Raw genomic sequence first — 22,282 nt, forward strand, 5'->3', positions numbered from 1 at the left:
ATTATTCAAAGTGCTCTTTTCAATTCGTAAAGGCCATGGCTGGAAAACTTCGTTGGTCGGATTGCGAGTACAGATTCTTGCAATAATTCTAGGAGACATGGGGAATAACTCTTTATGCTTTGACGGTTTGCCACGTGCCTCTAAATAGGACTAAAAGCGCCGACAGCATATTTGAGGGACAAACTTTTACCGTCCTTGGGTGTGCCCGACTATGTTAGCTTGAGTGGTATAAAATCGTAAAGGCCAATGCCAAGGCTGGCATTTGGAATAACATTTTGAGACCGGAGAAGTCATGGTATTGACTGATATGGAAGACAAGGGTTGGCTTAATGGCCAAAATATTAACACCAAAATGAAGCATAACTGGAAATGGGTAACAGTAAATATGAACAATGGAAGCATATCGGAATTCCCTAATTTGACTTCGATTGAGGCAAGTTAAAAAAGCTTGTAAACCGATTGAATAGTGTGGCTCTTACTCCACGAGATATGAACCAGATGTTGCAAGTTCTTTGCTTTTGGGTACTGATCACATTTTTTGGCAACACCCATCATAATGTAATCATAAATTGGTTGCTTTCAATACTAAGACTCGATTTGAATGTTTTTGGAAGTAATTTTCAAATTTTCCCTCAGGTTCAAGAGGCAAGCACATTGAAAATGGATAAACCTATTGTGCCAACCCTGGTGTAAAATAAACGTTGCCGTGTGCGCTTGGATGGACTCCATATCATAAGGAACGAGTAAATGAATGATTGTGTCAATTGAAGGCAACATAACAAACATTTGTAATTGTAGATAGTTACAACCTGTCATGTTTATACAATTAGAGCCATTGAACATGCCTAAAAATTTGAGACAAATGTGAAACGACCATGTGGCAAAGAGCCAGACTGACTATTGCATTATTTACAAATCGTAGTCAAACTTTGTTATAAATTTCGCACGTAAACTGCAAAGTAGTCAAATAGCAAAAGGCCACTTAAAATTATATTTTGGGTTCCTTCGTTCGTACCATGTTGAAGAAATTTGTCGTAATATTTATCGATGTTCCGTTAACGAAAAAAAGGACCGCCTTAAAGCTTTTTGAGAGAACCAATAATGTTCAGTCGAAATCTAACCCAAAACGAGAAACTTTGAAGCAGTCTTCTCTTTCTAAGAAATGTAATGCCTGTAAAATGAACCCTCAGTTGGAACCTTATAACTACCACAAGAATAAAATAGGATTTGTTCTCTTGATCGATTAAATCAGTTCAGGTTGAAAGCTCTGAGAAAGCATAAATTCGTTTCATCGCTCACTTGTGTAACTATGAATACAAAAAGCTCCCCTAAGGGATCGTCTTCCTGCCTTGTTTGATATAGGGCAAGAAAGAGCACCTGCAAAGGGTAGGCAGAATGTGGGTCAAAGCTCAAGCAAGAATGGCAAGTCGACTATCGACTTTTCAGACATAAACAATTTTGAATGCATTCGAAAATACGAATGACAACTCCATATTGGAACAGCTTAAGATTGTGAAGGGGACACTCTGGATGAGCACGTGTTCGCTTGCCTCTTGTTATGTGAACTTGTATTGATTGCTTCAATGCGCTCGTTCCTCCTTCTTTTCGTCTAAATGGCCTATTTGATCAATCCTCAAGCCACAAAACTGACCCGTGTTCTCGAAAAGCGATATGGTCCTTTCCTGGGTTCATTTTCAGTCATAGATGAACGGATAGCAACCCGATCCCCATGAAGCCTGAATTGAAAGGTTACTCGAGAAAGGCAACCTTAGCGTAACCTTTTGTTTTTTATGTCGAGGAGAAATGCGAGAGGGTTACACTAATCGCTTTTCTTCCCTATGTTTATAACCGATTTTAAAGACACATTGAGTTGCTTGTTTATGAATAACGAATTACTAGGTTATTACCACCGAGGAGCTAAATGAGAATAATGATTGGCCATATATCGAGATTCTAAAACAGTCGTAGATCCAAGCTAACCTAACAACCTAAGTATTGAAGTTGTATGCGGCCATCCAGGCAAATTGCATTTACTGCGTGTTCAATTTCAAAGGGAAGTGAATTCCTCGTTTATTGCTAAGTGCTACTTTGGATTGCCGTGCCAAACATTTGAATTCTATGCCAGTTGATGTCCCGTTTTCCAAACTGTTTTTTTTTTCGAAAATGATGCTTAACTTTAAGTTGCCTTCCTGTAATGACCCATACCAATTGCCATCAAGTGGCTAAGGAGCGTTAACTCTTGAACAAATCATCTGCCTAATGCTCAATCGAGCCCAATTTCAACTTAACAAAACCTCAATGCAACGATCTTTGACTTGATCCAAAATGTTCAAGATTCCCAACCGAGGTTGAGCCCTGGGGATTGATTATTAGGCATTATTAGTTATCACATGCTGCATATGTAGGCGTGCGTTTAAAGTTGGTCCATATCTATATGAACTTCATTTTTCGTAGGACAATAGTTTGGAGCGATTTTTACACGCCCACCGTAAGTTTACCACTAAGGGGTATCGCTAACGAACCCACTTCCTCAACTAATCAATAAAGCTACTCAATATCGTTTTTATGTCCGAGCTAAGAGCTTTGAAAAAATGGGCCTCTGTTCGCTCTCTCACACATCTCATCTGCCAAAACTTCTTCGACTTTCATTGGAAGTGGGATTTACCATTTAATTTAAAGTCAATGTGACGACATAAGACAAGGTCATCTGAATTGAGAAATGTTTGCTTTAACTCAAGTTTCTTAAACATTCTCAATTTTAAAAGAACACGACTCATGGAGAATTATGACCTGTAATATTTTCTACCCGCTTTTTGAAGTGTTTAAATCACAGAATGGCTCTCCCTAATGATCCCAGGTTAGATCCAATGACACTACTTCTCTCGCATTTTACAAATACGACAGTAATGTTAGTTACTAAAGTCTTATTCATCAATGCCGCCAACCAAAGACAAACAAAGTTGTCCCGAACGCATAATTATCGACATGTTTGCGCTTTACTGGTGGGTGCAAGGGTCGGAGGGGTTAACCTGATATCGGCCAATTTTTTGAATAGGCATTGTCGTGTCCGTATGAAATTGGTTCTCCGTCAGTGGATGCGATCAGCTTGTAAATGTTTCTTTAGAGAAAGTTCGGGGAGGAGAATTCAACTTGGGACCTCTCCCACTTTTGGAAACTACCCTGACTAATATTCCACGTCTCTTTCATTCATTGGTACACTTTCCTTTTAATAATACGTAAACTGATGTTAGATTCAAATTAACTTCTAAACACAATGTATGCTTACAAATTGACTAGTGCAGTTACTCAAAAGTCCGGCCTCTATTGTGCATGCATATTGAGCTTGGTTTTGAAAGGCTCCTAGCCAGCATTTGCTTCCCGGGGAATACTCACACGGTCACCAAGTTTGGTGTGAGTACGACAAACAAGTGACCGTGCAAAGAATTGATCTTACTTATGATCTTAAGCAAGTAAAACAGAAGATATGGTTAATTCAAAGAGACCAGTTTCTGTTGCTGCCTTGTTGCTCATTTTCTTGTCAATCGCATACATTTTATACAGTGGTAAGCAATCTCTCTTCCAATTAGACTATGCACACGTATCAATATGTTTGATGTGCGTTCATATTTACATATTGCAAGACCGAAAGCCGGTGAAGAACTTAATTCCCTTTGATCTTAGGAAAGCGATATTCGGTTGATGAGCCCACGTGGACTAGGGACTGTAATAGGAACATTTCAGGCTATGTTCCCTTGGCCGGAAATGCCAGCCGCCATGACTCTTTTTATATCTCTCAACCAGTGCTTCCTCCAAGCTCGAACTATTCCATTGTATTTATGGTGGTGAGTGATCCCGATAACTTCCAAGAGCGCTTGGATATCCGGCTCACGTGGGGATTGCTCGCCGGGCGCCTCAACATGCCTGTCGTCTTTGTGATTGGTAGGTTTTTCTCCTATTTATCTATAAGCTTGAACTGTCCTTCAATCGATGGCAACCTTTCGTTTTTGGTACGTGCTATTTCAAATGGCTCGTGAATAATGGAAGACTGTCCATCTCGGTGTATTGATTTTTCTGCTCGTACGTACTTCAGGCCGACCCGATCAACATGAGACGAGCATGAATGACCTTCTCAAGGAGCAAAAAGATTGGAAGGATCTCTTGCTGATGGACATGGTGGATACCTACAAGAACCTCACTCTCAAATCGGCGGCCATTTTAAGCTATATCCATCACTTCGACATCGACACTAGATTTGTCGTCAAGGCAAGTAAAGCTTTTCATTCACGAGACTGCAATATTTGGAATGAATAGCTGCGCGGATATTGGTCAAGAATTTGAAAACATGAGACTAAAATAGGTCCAGGCTTGCTAATCATTTCATTTTCTTCAGATCATAATTATATTTGATGGCGTTTTGGGAGCTCAAACTCCATTGCGAAAAAATAAAAAAAGGTTTCTTTTTTGCCTGTTGAAATGACAATTGCAATGCAGAGTATCAACAAGTAGCCTCTAGTAACTCTTGCAACTTCAACAATCACTGATTGCCCCGTCTTTTCGACACAGTTTTGTTATAAATTGCTTCTCAGATTGAGCATTATACGCCAAGTAGGGATTGTCTACATCAGACTCACTAAACAAGCAATTTTGTTTCGTTTTCTAAATAAACTTTTTCATAATATTTGTTTGCATGCATGTAGCAAGAGCACACTTGCTATGAGGTGCAAAAAAGGATTACCCAGGTTTACTCGGTTGGTGGATCAAATCCCATGTAAAATGAAAAAAATAAATAAATAGTGCTTTGCATTGTTGTTACAATTCGCACTTTCTTTATTAGTTTTTGGTTTATCCGTCTCTTATTTTGATATTGCATCAATCATAACAAAGTAACGAAACAGAAATAATTGCTTTGCTTGAAGAGTCTCTCTGGTTGACATTTCATATTGATTTCTTGTCTCGAGTCGCTATGTAGAAAATTTTCATTGCATTATTTAGGTGGATGACGATGTCTACATTAATTTGCTCATCTATGCCACTGAATTATTAAGCCTTCCAAGAAGCCAAGAAGATTCATTGATCTGCCATTTGATTCAAATCAATCGAGTCTTGAGGTTTCCATCGAACAAAGTTGACAGTAAATGGCTTGTTCCCCATTGGATGTACAGTAATGAATAGTAAGTATGCTTTGCCGAATCAGATGAATGAAGTATCAACACACCTCACATTTTTGTTGATTTATAATGGCTAAATTGGCCATGTCAACTTTTCTAAATTGAATGAAAACTTCATATGATACCAGCTGACGCTCTGTTGATTTTTCCAACGCGCTAAGAGAAGCGCCAAAATGTCATCGTAATAATGAGATGACATTTCACGAAATTGTTTTCAAGATGATGTGGTTTTTGTGCCACTGAAGCTGATGGAATCTTTTTTCGGAATTTCTTAAGATGAGATAAATAAAAGTTATCTTAATTCCAGCATTCCTCATGCCCTTTGCTTGGAAACTTAAAAAAGTCATAAAATTATTGACATGATACTTTGACCTCATCTAAAGCAAATGTTTCCATATAATAATCTAGCTATCCACCGTATTGTGCGGGTTCCATTTATGCGGTCAGCAAAAGTATGGTTCCTGAGCTACTGAAGCAGATCGAAGTAACACCTTTAATCACGGTAGAGGACGTCTACATCACGGGTACAATCATCATTACCATCTTGTTAATTGCTCACACTGACTTTACCTTCAAACTCGGATTTGCCTTCCAGGAGTGGTCCGAACTAAAACTCCGTTTGGCATCAAACACATGCCAAATGCCGTTCCTAACCCTGCTAGCTTGTGCCAAAACCTTAACGAACGGAAGATCTTGATTCGCTCTCATTTTGCCAGTTTCAAGCAGATTCACAAACGAATCAACAAATCAAATTGGTGGTGGAGTTTGGCTTACAATTGTGGTTTCAAATTTGAATGAATACAACATTTTTTGATTGAACGTGATCGATCGCCGGACGTGCTCTAAACCATGAAATAAAACTGCGTGATATTAAGGCTCAACTATTAAACCTCATACAATGTATGCAGCTGCAAATTAATGGTCAAAACTCGTTCAAGTTTGCATTGATATTGTAGTGAAATCATTAGGGATGCAGATTTCTGACAAATACGAAAACGTATTCAATGCCCCAAAAACGGCAAATAAAAGAAACTCGAATAGCAAACAAGTAGACAAATAGCTCCCAAATGCTCCTCATAAAAGTCCAAGGCCAAATATATTTCGTTCGAACCTCGAAACTTTTTGGCCTTTCCCAAGGAAGCTTTTCTTTTTTTCCCGCTTACGTTGAGCGTTTCTGCCACAATCATGAAAATTGCAATTTGAGGCCAATTATAACTCTTCAGTGCACTCTCTGACAGCACTGTTTTGAGCGGGTCGAGGAATATTTCGTTTAACCCGCCCAACAGCCAAATGCTAAACCAAAAAAGGCGCTCAAGCTAGTTTAGTGTTATGTACAGCTGATGTTTGTTTGTTTGTTCGAAGTCAGAGGACAGATTATGGCTCTAAAAAATATGGACATCTTTCCCATTTCACCCAATGAATGACGTGCAATCCGATAATCAATTGTGCGAAATTACTCGGACAACACGAGCAAAGGCGAGCGAATGCAGAGGTCAATTAGCAAATCAAAGAAATTCCTCGACTTTCCTTAGGTAGTGGAGAGTGAGCAAAACGAATGATATTGGCTGATATTTTCGTGGCTTATCCGCTTCAATGCATACCAAATTACCCCTTCAATGAACCAATTAGATTTTACGTCCACCGAAATTCTGAACTCAGATTGATTGTAGCATAAGGCAGAGCGGCCAGGCGGTCATGGGGATAAGACACGAAAACATCTACTATTGTCTGATATGCGTGGAATTCCATTTTGAATTACATACCCAGAGCAGTAATTGCCTGGGTAATTGCCTTCAAGTTTGTCCGCCTCAGACCCTTCAAAGCAACTTTTAGTCATGAATTTCGTTCTATGATATTCGCCGATCCTCTTTTCCTTCTTCTTAATCGTGAAGATTCATTAGAAAATATCCAGTAGTTTGAACTTGTCATGACTATTACTTTTCAGGATTTATTGGACCCGTCATCAGCCCGGCGGCAAAATGCCCAATATAAATGTGGAAAATCTATAAACGACATTGATGGCTGCAGTTCAGCCGGTTCTCATCATTGCTTATTGCGTGCCCAAGCAATTAAATGCTTTTCCATTTCTTTAAGTTGCAGGATAAATACTGGGTTGGGTTCTGACATTTGTCGCTTGTCCTTCATCCATTGGAGGGCCTCATCCACGGATAAGCAAACACCACTGAAGATTAGAAAGCCCATGGCCAGAATAACCGAACGGGATTTCCCTTGGGCACAATGAATTAATGCGCTTTCTCCAGTCTTAAGAGTGTCACCAATGATTTTGTAGGTGTCCGTGATCTCACTGAGGCTTATGATTTGCGTGGCTGAATCTTGCCAATCTATCGTCAGCTCGCGGAAATTGAGACTCGAGTCCTCATTTCGATTCTTCAATTGCTTGACATATTTACTACCCATTGTGAGGGGAAGGCTTGGACAGGTATTCACAATCAGACAAACCTGATTATTTATTAAAAAGGTCTTGTTTATTGAGGCCTTGTATCCGCCCACGAATAGTTTCCCATTTCGAGCATTGGGTAGAATAGATGAAGGTACTGCAAGAGCAAAAAGAGCAAAACCACAATGAATAATAGTTTTGTCAATCAATACCAGGGCTTGAATCGTTACCGAAAAAGGTAACGCTTTACTGTTACTGTTACTTTTTAGAAAATGTACCGCGTTACCAGTACTGATACTTTTGCAGAAAAAGAGGGCATAAAACTGCAAAAATCCGTTTATGCCATTTTTTAACGTTTGTAATTTTTAATTTGAACAGGCCTTAAATAACGGAGCTTTAAGTTGCGTTTTTTCGCGTTAAACCCAAAGAGAGTTCTCAATTCACATTGTTCACACCATACATAAATCCGGCCCGCTTTTCGTTCTAGTTAACAATAAAAAAAACACTCCAAAACAACACGTGTTCTAGTACGATTTCAATCACGCAATTTAGCCAAAGGTCAAAGGTTTAAGCTTTCCGCTCTAAACAAGCTGACCGATCTCATTAGATATTGACGCAAATGTCACACAGCTTGCAATTGCTTAAAGGTGAATGACAAGTGAACTGACCTTGGTCCACGGAATATTCCAATGCAGCGCTGATTTCACGAGGCGTGGCGCCAGAATGATTCCCAATTTTACCCAGACATGCCTGACATAAATCAGCTTTGAAGGGATTGGCCTGGAATTGGACGCAATTGCTGGAGCCCGTGAAATGAATCTGAGACATTACTGGCCTCGCTGAAAAGACAAGCACACATTGTCAATAGCAAAATGTTCATCAACCAAACTCAGGGTCTGAGCCCGGACCTATTGGCGGACGATTTCTTCCAGTCAGAAAACGCCACTTCGCCATTGCCAGCCGGGGATGTGTGGGCCACTATGGCGGAAATGGGTTCGCAATCCCTGATAGCGGCCATGCCCGAACATTTTGCGGACAAAATCATAGAAGCCATCTTCAGCAAAATCGAAATTTTCTTTGTCCGGACCTTCTTGGTGCTTCTCTTCTACGCCTTATCTCCGCTGGTCAAGGTAACGCCTCATGACTCATCCACATCTCGGATCACATATTTGGGTACCATTTTCTTGCAGTTACTCATGTTTAATGTGGGTCTTTTAAGTGCGTTCGTCCCACCCATTGCCCGAATGGACGAGATCGAACCCCCCAATGAAGAGAGTACACCCACCGAAATCATGGCATGGCAGGCCTACAAAGCCGTGCAAGACGTGGCCAACTTTGACCCTTATCAGGTGGTCTTTGGCTGATACTATAGGTATACTGTAATCCTTAATCATGGCACTATTACCCTTGATATGTCAAAAATTAGGTATCATCCACTTGGAACACTATGGCCTTACTCCTTGTTTGGCCTTCCAGAAGGACGAACATCGAGACCGATAAGGCTAGTCAGAGGTTTCGAGAGGGCCGTTTTTTTGCGGGACGAGAGGGTGGGACGGTACTCTTCTTGATGATCGCAGCTGAAAGACAAAACAAAGAGGTTCAAAGTGTATTAAGTCTGTTTTATTGTTGTATTTTGTATGCTCAAATGCTTTGACCATGGCTGATTTGAATCATTTGACGGAGGGTTGGTTGGAGGTCGAGTCGGATCCGGGGTTGTTTACTTTACTCTTAACGGAGGGCATGGGCGTGCCCAACGTTCAAGTAGAAGAGGTGTACGATCTGTATTCGGATGACAAATTAGTTCCCGAAGGACAGGATACTTTGGGTTTCATTTTTCTCTTCAAATGGATTGAAGAGCGGAGGTCCCGGAGAAAACTCATCGACGATGAGGAACACCTCTATGTTAAGGACGAGGATAAGATGAATCGGATCTTCTTTGCCCATCAAGTACGTTCTGTTGAGCCATTTTGAAGCCATTTTGAAGCCATCAGTGTTCCAATACTCTCTTTATCCCTTGCATTTCTGTTTCAGATTGTTCCCAATAGTTGCGCCACACACGCCCTGGTCTCGATTTTGCTCAACTGTCCGGATTTGAACCTGGGTCCAACCTTGGAGAACCTTAAAACTCATGTGTCCGACATGAGTCCGGAGAACAAAGGCTTGGCCATTGGTAACTGTCCGGAATTGGCTCAGGCCCATAACGCCCATGCCGTGCCTTTAGGGCGGAGAAAGCAAGAGAAATCCATTCTACCCACTACGGGCAGTCGTTACACGGCCGAGACATTCCATTTTGTGAGTTATGTGCCCATTAACGGCCATCTGTTTGAACTGGACGGGCTCAAACGATATCCCATCGATCACGGACCCTGGGGCGAGAACGAAGATTGGACGGACAAGTTTCGGCGGGTCATTGCCGATCGCTTGGGCTTGAACACGGGGAACGAGCATGATATTCGATTCGCTCTTATGGCCATGGTGCCAGATCGGAGGCTGGCCGTGGCTAAGAAGCTCCAAATGCTCAAGATCAACCGGTCGATCGTCATTGCAGCCTTGAAACAATTGGTGGCTTTGGAGGAAAGGGAAAGATTGCCTCCTGTTGAGTCGAAAGAGGATGATTGGGTTAATGGCAATGAGGACGGAACCTCGGCCGAGTATCTCCAACTAGAGAAGGATGTCAATCGAGTCATGTCCAATCCCAAATTGAAATCGGATGAGAATGCACCTTGTAAGCGGGTGTTGAAGCGATTTTCAAGTCGCACCAGCTCGTTCGATAGCACGTGTGCTCCTGGCTCACCGTTTCAAAACAACCCGTTGCTCGTGTCCCATGATTATGCCAAATCGCCGTTAGTGGAGGACTCCAATTCCTCCATGCCCTCCGACCATGCTCCGTTTCCAGCCAAGGACGATTTAGTGAAGATTGACGAAGAGCTCGATGCCAAGGAGGAGAAACAGCCGCAAGACGCGGAGAAGGGTAGCAATGTGAACGATTTTGATCCTGTGACTTGTGAGCTCAGTGAACCCCACCAATTCGCCCCCAAGGACCTTCTCGCTCTCTTGCGAAATATCGACGTGGAAGTCCATAATTGCGAGAGCTTCATCCGGGATGAAAACGAAAAGAGGCGGAAGCACATGGTGGACGATTGCCGTCGGATCCATAATTATGATGAGTTTATCACCACGTTTATCTCCATGCTGGGAGAACAGGGCCTCTTGGGTGACCTTTTGGAGCATGGCCTGAATCCCAAGAAGAAGACCGTTCTCACGAATGGAACCGAAAATGGTAAACCAGGTGGGGGTCAATCCGGGGGGTCGTTGGTTAAGAAAGTATCGTCCAGTAAATTAAAGCGAGCCAAACCCAAGGCTGGACGACCGAAGCGAAGAAAGTGAACGATGGGCATATTTTCTGTGTACCTAAAAGGTAATGGTTTCCATCAGGTTGGCATCTGCTGATGCCAGAAGTAATTACTGATAACTAATCCGGTAAATATACAACATATACATAGGTGCACGTTTCTCAACTTTGGAAGAAACTTCTTAATTTCTTTTGTCGTGTTGTTGGCATTTCATGTGCAAAGTGAGTTATTAGAAGCACAGTGGCTATATTTTCTGGTTAAGGTTTTGCTCAAATGCCAAGACATATGTTTTTCTTTGTCAAAAAAGCAAAAAGAACAACTTTTGTGAAATGCAAATATTTAAAAGTAGCTCAGATACGTGTGTTAGATCACTTAAAGCCCATTAAGATGCATGATGGTCAAAAACGTAGTCAATCAGTATTAAACGGACTCTTAGTCATGTATTGACGTAAAATTTCCTAAACTTCTATTGAGCACATGCTTAGTTATTTCAACTTAAGGTTGCGTTTCACACCTTAAAAGATCGAAAAATGGCCTAATTATGTTTCCAGTTATTCCAAAGGAAAATGATTGTCTTTTTCAATGACACGACAAGAAATAATATTTCTCAATTTTCTTTCAGATTTCTTTAAAAGCTAAAAGTAGCAAAAAATGTCGCTTAAAACTTACAAAAGATGTAAAATTGCCTTGCATTTTTACTTAAGTGCCAAAACCTACACTATCCCATCATGCTCCTAAAATATTTGAACGATACATGTGACAATTTAGTTTTCAAAATTGTCACTTTTTACAATAATTAATTTCTACGTACTAGCAATGTTTTTATTCAACGTTAATATAGTTTTGTCCAAGTTCAAGAATAAGCTTGATTGAAGTTGTGATTGACAAGTATGACATCAACATTGTGAAATATTCACATTAAGTAAGTTTTACAAAAGTTGTTCCTTTTGTTCCAATAACAACGAAAATCGTTATTAGAAGTCTTGGCATTTGCAAAAATACTTTATCAGTATTGTGACTAAAACCGTGGGAGAACACAAGTACTTTGAGCGTGGGCTGTTATCGATGCTTCAGAGTTGCCTGCCATAAGCAGCGATGGCAAATATCCACTTTGAATGAATTTCTGCCACTTTCTACCAATTTTCTGCCACCAGGTAAGAAATGGCTTTTCATGATTTCTCATCCCTGGCCATAAGGGCCCTTATTTTCAACGTCACACAGGCTACTGCACCACTGTTATTGATCAATTGTTGTGGCAAAATTCAAACTCTATCAGAATCGAGTTGTATTTCGTGATTATTAACTTGTATATCAGTAATATCAGTGAATCAGTAATCAGATCTCAAAGAGTGCAGACGTGCGAAATCAAGCTCTCCATTTAAAACTGAGACATCCAGAGCCAAGACTCATCAAAATGAAAAAAGCAACTCGGAGTAGCAAGAAATCGGCCACTAAGTTTACGAGTATGTTGAACGAAATCCTTGCGCCTCGAAAGGAATCAAAAGTTATATCGGTGGAGATGGAAGAAACCCCAACAGTAACCAAGGAGGAAGCAATCCAGTGCCTTCAAGAACTGGAATCACTTGCCAAGGACATCGGTGAGGAAAAGACCAAAAAGGCAATTTCTGCTATTGTCGACTGTTGAAGACGTCTTTGGTGATGTTGAAGCAAATGGAAGAGACGTCCGAGAGGATTGACTTATTGGAAAAACAACAAGAGATAAGAAAAGCAAGAAACAAAATTGTGATCAAGGCCTTAAATCTGGGGATACGAAAGAGATGTCCGAAGTGATGAAAGATGTTGGTTATGAACGTCCAATCAAGTACTCCAAGCCTTTCTTGGCAAAGAGTCCTGGTGAAAAGACGAAAGTCAAAGGTCCAGTCAGGGCCGTTTCGTCGGTGGAGTTCTACAACGAGATGGACAAAAAAAGAGTTCTTCAGGTGCCTGGCTCGTGGAGGGTTGGCCAAAAAGGGGCTACATGTTGGTGATTACATACCAGCGTGCATTGCCAAGGACCGTCTTCGCCTCGACACAGAGGCATTCAATTTGAGGAAAGAGGCTCCAGGTACCAAAACAAAGCTGGTATTTGGGTTTCGTGGACCATTGCTCATGGTCAGAGAGAAGAGCGAATCGACTTATTCAAGAAAAGTATAAAGTTTTGTTCCCTTGTGCTGGTCATTGTCCTTCTTTTGTCCGTTGAATTTTTAGTTTCCTTAAGCATGTCTTTCGACAAATATCCATTAATCTCAAATCTTGCTCCCAAGCATCCACAAGTTTGCTGACTGTTCAATTTGAAACTCTTTTTATACTTGTGGTCACGTTGAAACCGTTTTAAACACCCCGTCAATGCTGTTCAAGATCTTCCTTTCTTTCTCTCAAATTCTTCCTCTCAGAGCAACACACTGCAAAAAGTGGTGTCAATTACTAAGCACCTAAAAATTGCGAGACCTCAAATTTGGATGGGATGTATTTATACTTGGCGCAGAGTTTGGTTTAGACGATGATGATCTGAGCGGGGTAATCAGGTATCAAATTTCAACGATCTAGGATACGTAAAAACTTTGAAGAGCATGAACTTGGCATGGCTAGTGTCTCTAAATGTGAGGTCTATTATTGCCAATGAAGCAAAGATCAGAGACCTTGTTCTTGAAGAAGCACCAGAGATTTTGGCGATGCAGGAAATGTGGCAATTCTCTAGGATTCAACTGATATTCAATGGATACGACTTGATAGGAATTGAACGAACAGACGGCAGACGGGGAGGTGGAGTGGGATTTTTGATTAAATCAAACCACAAATATAGCCAACCTAAAAACTTGAATTAATGGATGAAGATTGTGAGGTAATAAGAATTGAGTTAGGAAAAAGAGTCTTCCTCTCTGTGTACATACCACCACAAGCTGACTTTAATCGAGCTTTCCACAAACTAAATGATATTCTAGCAAACACTGGAGGAAAATCAGTCTTTCTTTGTGGAGATCTGAACATTGATTTGCTGAAAACATCTAAGACTCTTACAGACCTCATTGGCCTTTTAGAGCAGTTTAGTTTATCACCCCTGATCAATGATGCTACAAGGATTACCGCACACTCCCGCACTTTAATAGACAATATCTTTACTAACTGTTCCGAGGTATTGTCCTCTGGAATACTTGAATGTGACGTTAGTGATCACTTTGCAACTTTTACTTCAATAAGCATGAAATCAGTAATAAGTAAGACCCTGTCCAAGGAAATAGAAATTAGAGACACGAGAAAACCTAATCTAAAAAGACTAAAAGATTTATTGCAAGCCAAAGACTGGGTGTTAGATATGGAAAACCCCAAGCAGGCATTTAACAATTTTGAGACAACGTTTTCTCAGATATTTGATATAGCTTGTCCAATAGTAAAAAGACGATGTAATGAAGGGAACGCAAAACAAAATGCTTGGATGACATGGGGACTGATGACGTCACGAAAACAGAAAGATAAACTGTTAAATAAATTCAGGAAACATCCTAATATAGAGTCAAAAAACACCTATGATAGTTACGCTAAATTACATTACAAGCTAGTGCGGTTAGCCAAAGAGATACATTGGAAGAACTTTTGAAGTGAATAAAAAAAATTGAAGACCCTCTGGAAGGGTGCGAATGAACTAATGGGTAACACGACAAAATCACAGACAGTTTCTTTTAGTCTCAAATCTAACAAAGAAAACCAAATCACATCTGATCCAAAAGAAGTTGGGACAATATTTAACAACTATTTTGCAAACATAGGTTTAACTTTAAACGGCAATTTTCCCTCTCATAACGCAGAGCTCATGTGGATTAGGACCCAAAAAGTCGAGAAATTTTATTTCAAATGGGTAAAATGTAAAGAAATAAAGGCGGTGATAAATGAGCTCAAGTCGAAAAACAGTTCAGGAATGGACGGTCTGTCAAACCGAATTCTAAAACATATAGCTCCAGCTTTAATAGTGCCGTTGGCGAGGTTAGTGAACATTTCTTTTGTGTCCGGATACATACCAACAGAATGGAAAACTGCAAAAGTCATTCCACTTTTTAAATCAGGTGACAAATCACTACCTGGTAACTATCGTCCTATAAGTCTTTTGCCAAGTTTCTCCAAGTTTTAGAGAAAATTGTTCATAAACAAATGCATAACTTTTTAGAAGTAGAGGTTCTCCTTTACCCTGAACAGTTTGGTTTTAGAAAGCAACATAACACTATGCATGCAGTTCAAAAATTTCTACAAAATATTTCTGCTAATCTCTGCGACAAAATGGCACTGACTATATTTCTGGACCTCAAAAAAAAGCTTTTGATTGCGTTGATCATAATATATTGATAAAAAACTGGAGTATTACGGATTCCGCGGTAGGTCCATAGTTTTGGTTCAAAAACTACCTTTCCGAGAGGTACCAGTATGTCGAGGTAAATAATGTTAAGTCCTTGAAACTGAAAGTTAAATGTGGGTTCCCCAAGGCTGCATCCTTGGACCTCTTCTATCTATCTATATAAACGACATGCCTCAGCATAGCAATTTGAAATGCATTATGTTTGCTGATGATACGACGCTTCAATGTTTTGAAAGTCAACCTGATAAACTAGAGGAGAAAACAAATGCTCAACTGGAACATATTTTCAAATGGTTAGAAATAAATAAATTAACTTTAAACATAGATAAATCTAAATTCATGATTATCAGGCACAAAAAATTGTAATTTTAACTTCAAAATCAATGTAAATGGATGTAGGTTAGAGGAGGTGGGTTCCACCACTTCCAATGAAAAATCCATACGATTTCTGGGATTGCAACTCGATAGCAAACTCAACTGGCACTGTCACATTGAGAGTGTAGCAAACAAAATTCGAAAAATTCTTTTCAGTCTGAACAGAATTCGCAAGTCAGTGCCCAAAACTGTAAAGAAACAACTTTATAATGGACTTATCCGAAGTGTCTTGGAATACGGTTTTGAATTTTATGGCCAAAGTACGAAACTGAAGATCTTGTCCATACTCCAGAAAAGAGCTATACGCTGGATAAATAATGCGAGGTGGTTTTCTCACACTGAATCTTTGTTTCATGAGTCCAAGCTCTTAAAATTGCAAGATTTGCGCACGCTTAAAATCGTTCAAGTGATGAGGCAGTTGTGCTTGCAAGAACCTCCACCATGCATTAATATTTTCAAATGGAAAAATAATCCTCGGCTTGGCGGTTGGAAATCAATTACTCCAGTTGCCAAGTCGGGACTTTTACAAAGACTACCGAACTTTGCTTTTCCCAACGAGTGGAATAATTTCAACCCTCCAGGCATCGATCTAACCAGAATTAAATTCACCCAAACAACTAGAGATTATCTCTTACAGAGGTACTCTATTTGCTCCGTGCAAACTCAAAAATTGCTTTGTATGCCAACAAAAATCCTAAGAAATGAATTTTTATTTTTATTACGATTATCAGTCGCTCAATCTCATCAAAACACTCCATGCACCAAATACAATTCTAAACTTATTAATTTTCCTCCCATTCCAAAGTCGTTTCGCATTTTCTAGTGAAAATAACAAATTAACACTGAAATTATTTGCTTTGCTCTGTTTTTCATGTTCTTCTTTCTGTATCTTTTTCTTAGTCCCTTCTTTTCTTATAACTTCGAACCGATATGATTTCCTACAAGCATTTCAATTTCATTTTGTATTTCTTCCAACTCACGTTATCGTGTTGCAGCTTGGCCTCTGTAACATTATTGACTATCTATGTCATGTCTTCGTTAATTTGCCCAGGTCCTGGTGAAAAACAGCTTTTGCTTACCCAGAACCTGAGGAATTACATGCTCATGAAATTTTTGATGTAACAAGATGCTAACTCAAAGATAAAATGCCGACATTATTTAATCATGATCAAAGTGTTCCTGAAATAAATCTATCCATCTATATCTTATCATTGCAAAATCCCTTTCCCAGCTTGTCAAGGCTACAGTCAGTAGCGATGGCAAAAATCCACTTTGAATGAATTTCTGCCACTTTCTGCCACCATTTTCTGCCACCTGGTCAAAAATGGCTTTTATGACTTCTCATCAGGAATGAGAAATCATTAAAGGCCATTTTTGACCAGTTGGCAGAAAATGGTGAAATTACTTCAAAGTCGAATTTTGCCATCGCTGGGCATGGTAGGTGCTAAACAAACTACTCATAACGTTCCATGAAAGCAATTTCTTTTCCGGACATTGTATAATTGGGGTCACTAATTAAATATAATATTTTGATAGAATTAGTCAAACTCAACTCAAACTCATTGTATTAAAAAAGGTATTGACCCACTCATCCCTAAGTTTGAATATGCTGATTCACAAAGCGCCCACTAAAGAGCAGAACGTAAACTACATTTCGTATAGCGTAGGAAGCGTATTAAAAGCTGGGGCTGAAGTTAATAAGAAACTATTTTTATCTTCCTTTTTCTTGGGAGGAGGCAACGCCCTCTACCTTGTCGAGTTGAAGACAAAACAACGTTTTACTCTTACTCTAAAATACCCAGGGAGGAGAAATTATTAAAGGCCATTTTTTACCAGGTGGCAGAAAATGGCAGAAATTCCTTTGAAGTGGATTTTTGCCAACGAGAATATAACTTGGATGGGAAATTATTAAAAGCCATTTTTGACCACCTGGCAGAAAGTGGTGGCAGAAAGTGGCAGAAATTCCTTCAAAGTCGAATTTTGCCATCGCTGAAAATACCAGACTTTACCAAGGTACATATTAACTAGTTATTTCTTAAGCAGTGTGACGCAATCAACATGTAAGCATAACCCCAACTTATGTGGGAAAAACTTCAAACCCAACAAGAGTAAAAATTCCAACACTTAAGATATCCAAATGAAAATTAAGTAATGATTCTGATACTGTTTGCTTGATAGAGCATCAATACTTTTGAGATGATCATTTCCCATCCCATTGAGTAATGAAGTTGCCCCCAAAAGATGCCACTCCAGAGCCAGCATTTAATGTTCCGAGTCTTTTTCGGATCCAATCGGACCGAACCCAATCCGTAATTTCAAGATGAACTAAATCATAAACAACTAAAAATTATGGACATACCTCGACCAAGACTAATCATAACAAAAAGCTAAGTCAGTTGCTATAGGGCTAGTCAAGTAAACGCGTTCATGGACAACTGACGTTATTCCACAGAGTAAAATCAAAGAAAACATGCCCAGCCAATCCATACAGTGCATGCATTGGATTTTGACATTTATTCCATTTTACATGCTTGTCTAGGCAATTAGCACTGATTAACACCAAACATGCTCATTTAGTACGGTTTTGGAGCACAACTTGCTCAAAATCACTCGATTATTGAAAATTCAATGGGCAAATGGTGCGAGTTCACTGTGATGTTTGTCTTAGTTCTCTCTCCTCAAAATGCCCCAAATCAGGGTGCCGGACCACATTTTTCCTAGAATTTCCTTTACTTAACATCCCTTATTACCTTTAGGTTGTCTGTAGTACTGATGGGAAAAGGGCAAGTAGCAAGTCATCACAGACACCCAAGTACTACTTATTTACAAGCAAAGCTTGGCCAAGTACTAGAACTTGGGCAAGCTTAACACAAACAGAGATTGCTGCTAACATAGGGAGCTAAGACGGTTAGCTGTGGAAAACCGCAAAATGACGATTTTTTGTTCGTAGCTAAAATCAGATTGCCAAAAACAAACTGAGCATTAAACCAAAGCCACGTTGCAGCGTCGTTGACGGTGCACATTACTGCTAGTACTATAAAAGTTGATTGAATTTACCCTGATGTAAAATTTCTTGTGTAAGTTTGGCCACACCATTTTCCCCTCAAGTGCCTGTGTACAAACCCAAGTTTGGGCAAGTTACTACTTGAGCAAGTAAAGCACCGAACTACTTGCCCTGTCGGCAGGGATGAGAAATTATCAAAAGCCATTTTCTACCACCTGGCAGAAATTGGTGGCAGAAAATGGCAGAAATTGGTCCAAAATAAGTGACCAAAAATGGCAGAAAATAGAATTCTTTGTATTATTCTAAATCATATTTTTCTATCATTTACGATTACTTCCGTTATTTTTTCAGCCTACTTGTGTGTAGTTTTGACACGTTGGGATGGGTATTTTGCATTGAATGTGAGATACAACCACTAAACGTCATTGGTGTGTGATCGAGTTTGAATTTTGCCACCGCAATCGATTGAAGTCAGAGATGCCATTTGACCTAAACTTTTTAAAGTCAAAATGACGACAATTGCATTTCAAAAAAGTTATATTGTTTTCAATAACCATTTTGATGAGTGTGAAAAAAAGTGTAAGTGTTGTGGCTAGGCCTTGAATACTGTTATTAATTCAATCAGCCATCAATCAGTTTAAATATCAATATTTGAGGAACATTTTGAATTTCAGCTAATGCTATATCAATATGCTTTGTACAAAGGACACTTGAAAAACTTATCCAACCCATATCCTTCTTGTTGTTGACATCTTTTAGAATCAAGATCAGCCATTCTAAACACCGGCGGCCATTTTTGACCACCTTCCAATTTCTGCCATTTTTTGCCATATCCTGCCACTTTCTGCCATTTTCTGCCACTTTCTGCCATTTTCAGCTAGTTGTGGCAAAAAGTGCCAGAAATTCGATCAATCTCGATTTTTCCCATCACTGCCTGTCGGTGCTTGCTTCACATCTAGAAACTTTGGTTCGATTTGTCAGTCAAGATATCAGGGCTGCCAGGCATATGTTGAAGATTGCGTATACTTGAGCTTCAAAAAAGCTATGGACAGGGCGAACCTTCAACATGACAAAATTAATGGTGCAGCCCTGATGACTTGTCTTGGTCATCGAGATACGTCCATAATATTCAGCGGTCTATGACTAAACATAACTGATTCATGGAATATGACCAGATACAAACTGAGAGTAAGGCGTTTCAGGAGGTCAGGTCGAATCCGAAGGCTTTTTCTCCTATGCGAACTCCAAGAGAAAAATGAAACACTCTGTTGGGTTCCTTGAGGTTGATGGGGAAGCCATTAACAATGTAGAGACTATGGCTAACATGCTTGGAGATCAGTTCTCCAATGCGTTTTCAACCCCACTAAGTTCAGAAGCAACAGCTCATTGCTCTGAAGATGAGTCAGTTGAGATTGACAAGGTCAGTCAAGTTGAGCATTTAGATGATTTTGTAGTCACAGATCAAGATGCTTTGGCGGTCATCAGAGACTTGAGGCTTTCAAATTCTCCTGGTGTGACATCTCAGTTTCTAATGAGATGCTCACTGGTTCTTACTTCTTGTTTTCTCGTACTTAATGCGTTGCATCTTGGACCAGGGCAAGTTTCCATCTTCACTAAAGTTAGCTCACGTTGTTCCAATTTTCAAAAGGGGAGATAAGTCGCTCCCTAGTAATTATAGGCCGATTTCTCTCACTTCGAGTATTGCGAAGGTGTTTGAGAAGATCATGAAGTCCAAACTTGTTTAATTTCTTGAGGTCAATGAAGTCCTTCCTCCTAGCCAGCACGGGTTCCGAGCACATTTTAGCACGATTACCCAACTGATTGAGCATTTAGAGCAGGTCATTGAGGGACTGGAAAGGCACGAGTCAGTAGGTGTCGTCTATCTTGATTTTGCCAAGGCCTTTGATAAAGTAAATCATGGCCTTTTGTTGAATAGACTTCATGACATTGGGATCCAAGGCAAGGTTCCCAATTGGATAAGAAGCTTCATTCAGGATAGGAAGCAAATTGTTAAGGTCGAAGTATCCCTTAGTGACATACATGATGTCAAGTCAGGTGTTCCCCAGGGTTCCATCTTAGGGCCCCTCCTTTTTATAATATTCGTAGCCCCGCTTCAAAAGCTTAGTATTACTGCCAGTCTCTCTTCTTATGGTGACGATGCAAAGTTAGTTTCTGGTAGGAATGGCCAAGATTCCAGTAGCCTTGCAAAGGACTTAGATCAAATCTACTCTTGGGTAACTGAGAGTAATATGGCCCTGGACCGATTCCGCTCAATGACGTTGGGGTCAACTCCTTCAAATATTCCACTCGTAGATAATGGAGGTAAAGATATTGAGCAGGTTTCATCTATGAAAGATTTAGGTGTAGTGCTCCAAAATAATGGAAAGTTCGATGATGATATCCAGTTGAAGGTGGGTAAAGATTTTCAAATGCGTGGTTGGATATATCGCACGTTTTAATCCAGAGATAACATCACGATGCTAACTCTGTAAAGTCGATTGTCCAGCCACATCTTGAATATATTTCACCCATTTGGGCTCCATTGAGTTCAGCAGGTTTGCAAAAGGTCGAACAAGTCCAAAGATGTTTCACTAGGAACATCACAGGAATGAGAGAGCTCTCATATTGGTAGAGACTAAAAAAGTTGGGACTGTTCAGTGTTCAGAGAAGGTACGAAATGTATCTGATACTGTACGTCTTCAAAAGCATCCATGAGCTTTGTCCCAACCCAAGATTTAAGGTCAATTCTAGTGACCGTAGAGGTTTAATGTGCGTTTTGAGAGCACCTTCAAGCCTTCGAGAATCCAGGCTAGATCGAACAATAAAGTCCACATCTCTTCTTTCTTGGGCTCCTTCATTGCTTAATTTGCTTCCCTCTAATATTCGTAGGGATCACGTAGGCCTTGTTGATCCGTTAGCATCTTTCTAGTCAGACTTGGACAAATTCTTATGAAGCATTTCAAATCAACCCGTCGTTCAAGGAGTAGCTGGGTCTGCCCACTTAAATACGTTGGTAGAACAAATGTCATATAAGGATTGAAAGGTAACAAATAGACGAGTTGTAACCTTTTATTTTAGTAGTACTGGGGATTACATTCCCTGTAGCGGTTAAAAAAAGCTCGTGAAAAACAAAGCCAAAAAAATAGGGCGCAGGAAGCTTTCACTCCTTGTTAAAGCTTCATGGCTTTTATTTTAAGGTTAATTGGATGTAAAAAGATCAGATTTTGATCAGGTGGAGCCAAGGAGTTCTCCAGACATGGAGATGGTCAGTGCGCTGGGAGCAATGTGTGCTAGTTCTTCTGTAGGTTAAAAAGCGTGAGTTTTGTTAAAACCATGGTATTCAGATCAATAACATTGAACAATAATGTCATTTTCATCGTCTTGTTCTATCTTGTTATCAGACTGGGTGTATAATGTATAAAATACCCAGAACTGTTTTTTAAAATGGCCAATGCACATACTACGCTATTCTGACGTTTAATTCCTCCCTTTTTATCATCAAGGTATTTATGGTGATTACTTGAACCCAAAGATATTTGCTTTTGGCAGTTAGAAAAACTGTCGGCCATCAAAAAGTATAATATGTAAAGTGTCATCATATATGGAAGGTAAAGATTTAATAAGTAAGAGTCCTTTTGA

General features: G+C 39.9%; 3 protein-coding genes across 4 annotated transcripts; 2 read left to right on the forward strand and 1 right to left on the reverse strand.

The window, feature by feature from the left end:
- The first annotated feature begins 3,104 nt into the window (after positions 1–3,104).
- On the forward strand, positions 3,105–6,049 carry LOC131890598 (beta-1,3-galactosyltransferase 5-like). The gene is made up of 6 exons (XM_059239976.1): positions 3,105–3,563; positions 3,682–3,939; positions 4,091–4,263; positions 4,993–5,171; positions 5,577–5,692; positions 5,764–6,049. The coding sequence occupies exons 1-6, from the start codon at positions 3,485–3,487 to the stop codon at positions 5,964–5,966; spliced, it is 1,008 nt and encodes a 335-aa protein (XP_059095959.1). The 5' UTR covers positions 3,105–3,484; the 3' UTR covers positions 5,967–6,049.
- A 1,034-nt stretch (positions 6,050–7,083) lies between these two features.
- LOC131890600 (uncharacterized) lies at positions 7,084–8,617 on the reverse strand. Its single transcript, XM_059239978.1, has 3 exons — positions 8,475–8,617; positions 8,235–8,405; positions 7,084–7,723 (listed from the first exon to the last, which is right to left on the reverse strand). The coding sequence occupies exons 1-3, from the start codon at positions 8,518–8,520 to the stop codon at positions 7,212–7,214; spliced, it is 729 nt and encodes a 242-aa protein (XP_059095961.1). The 5' UTR covers positions 8,521–8,617; the 3' UTR covers positions 7,084–7,211.
- Positions 8,405–11,072, forward strand: LOC131890595 (ubiquitin carboxyl-terminal hydrolase calypso-like). Of its 2 annotated transcripts, none has more exons than XM_059239972.1 (2): positions 8,405–8,696; positions 9,598–11,072. In XM_059239972.1, exons 1-2 carry the CDS (start codon positions 8,439–8,441, stop codon positions 10,951–10,953), a joined length of 1,614 nt encoding a protein of 537 aa, XP_059095955.1. In that variant the 5' UTR covers positions 8,405–8,438; the 3' UTR covers positions 10,954–11,072. The 2 variants fall into 2 exon arrangements, with proteins under 2 accessions (XP_059095955.1, XP_059095954.1); XM_059239971.1 differs by lacking the exon at positions 8,405–8,696 and adding an exon at positions 9,216–9,513.
- Positions 11,073–22,282: the final 11,210 nt, after the last annotated feature.

Source organism: Tigriopus californicus, chromosome 11, assembly GCF_007210705.1.
Source record: "Tigriopus californicus strain San Diego chromosome 11, Tcal_SD_v2.1, whole genome shotgun sequence".
In the NCBI taxonomy this organism is placed as follows: Eukaryota; Metazoa; Arthropoda; class Copepoda; order Harpacticoida; family Harpacticidae; genus Tigriopus; species Tigriopus californicus.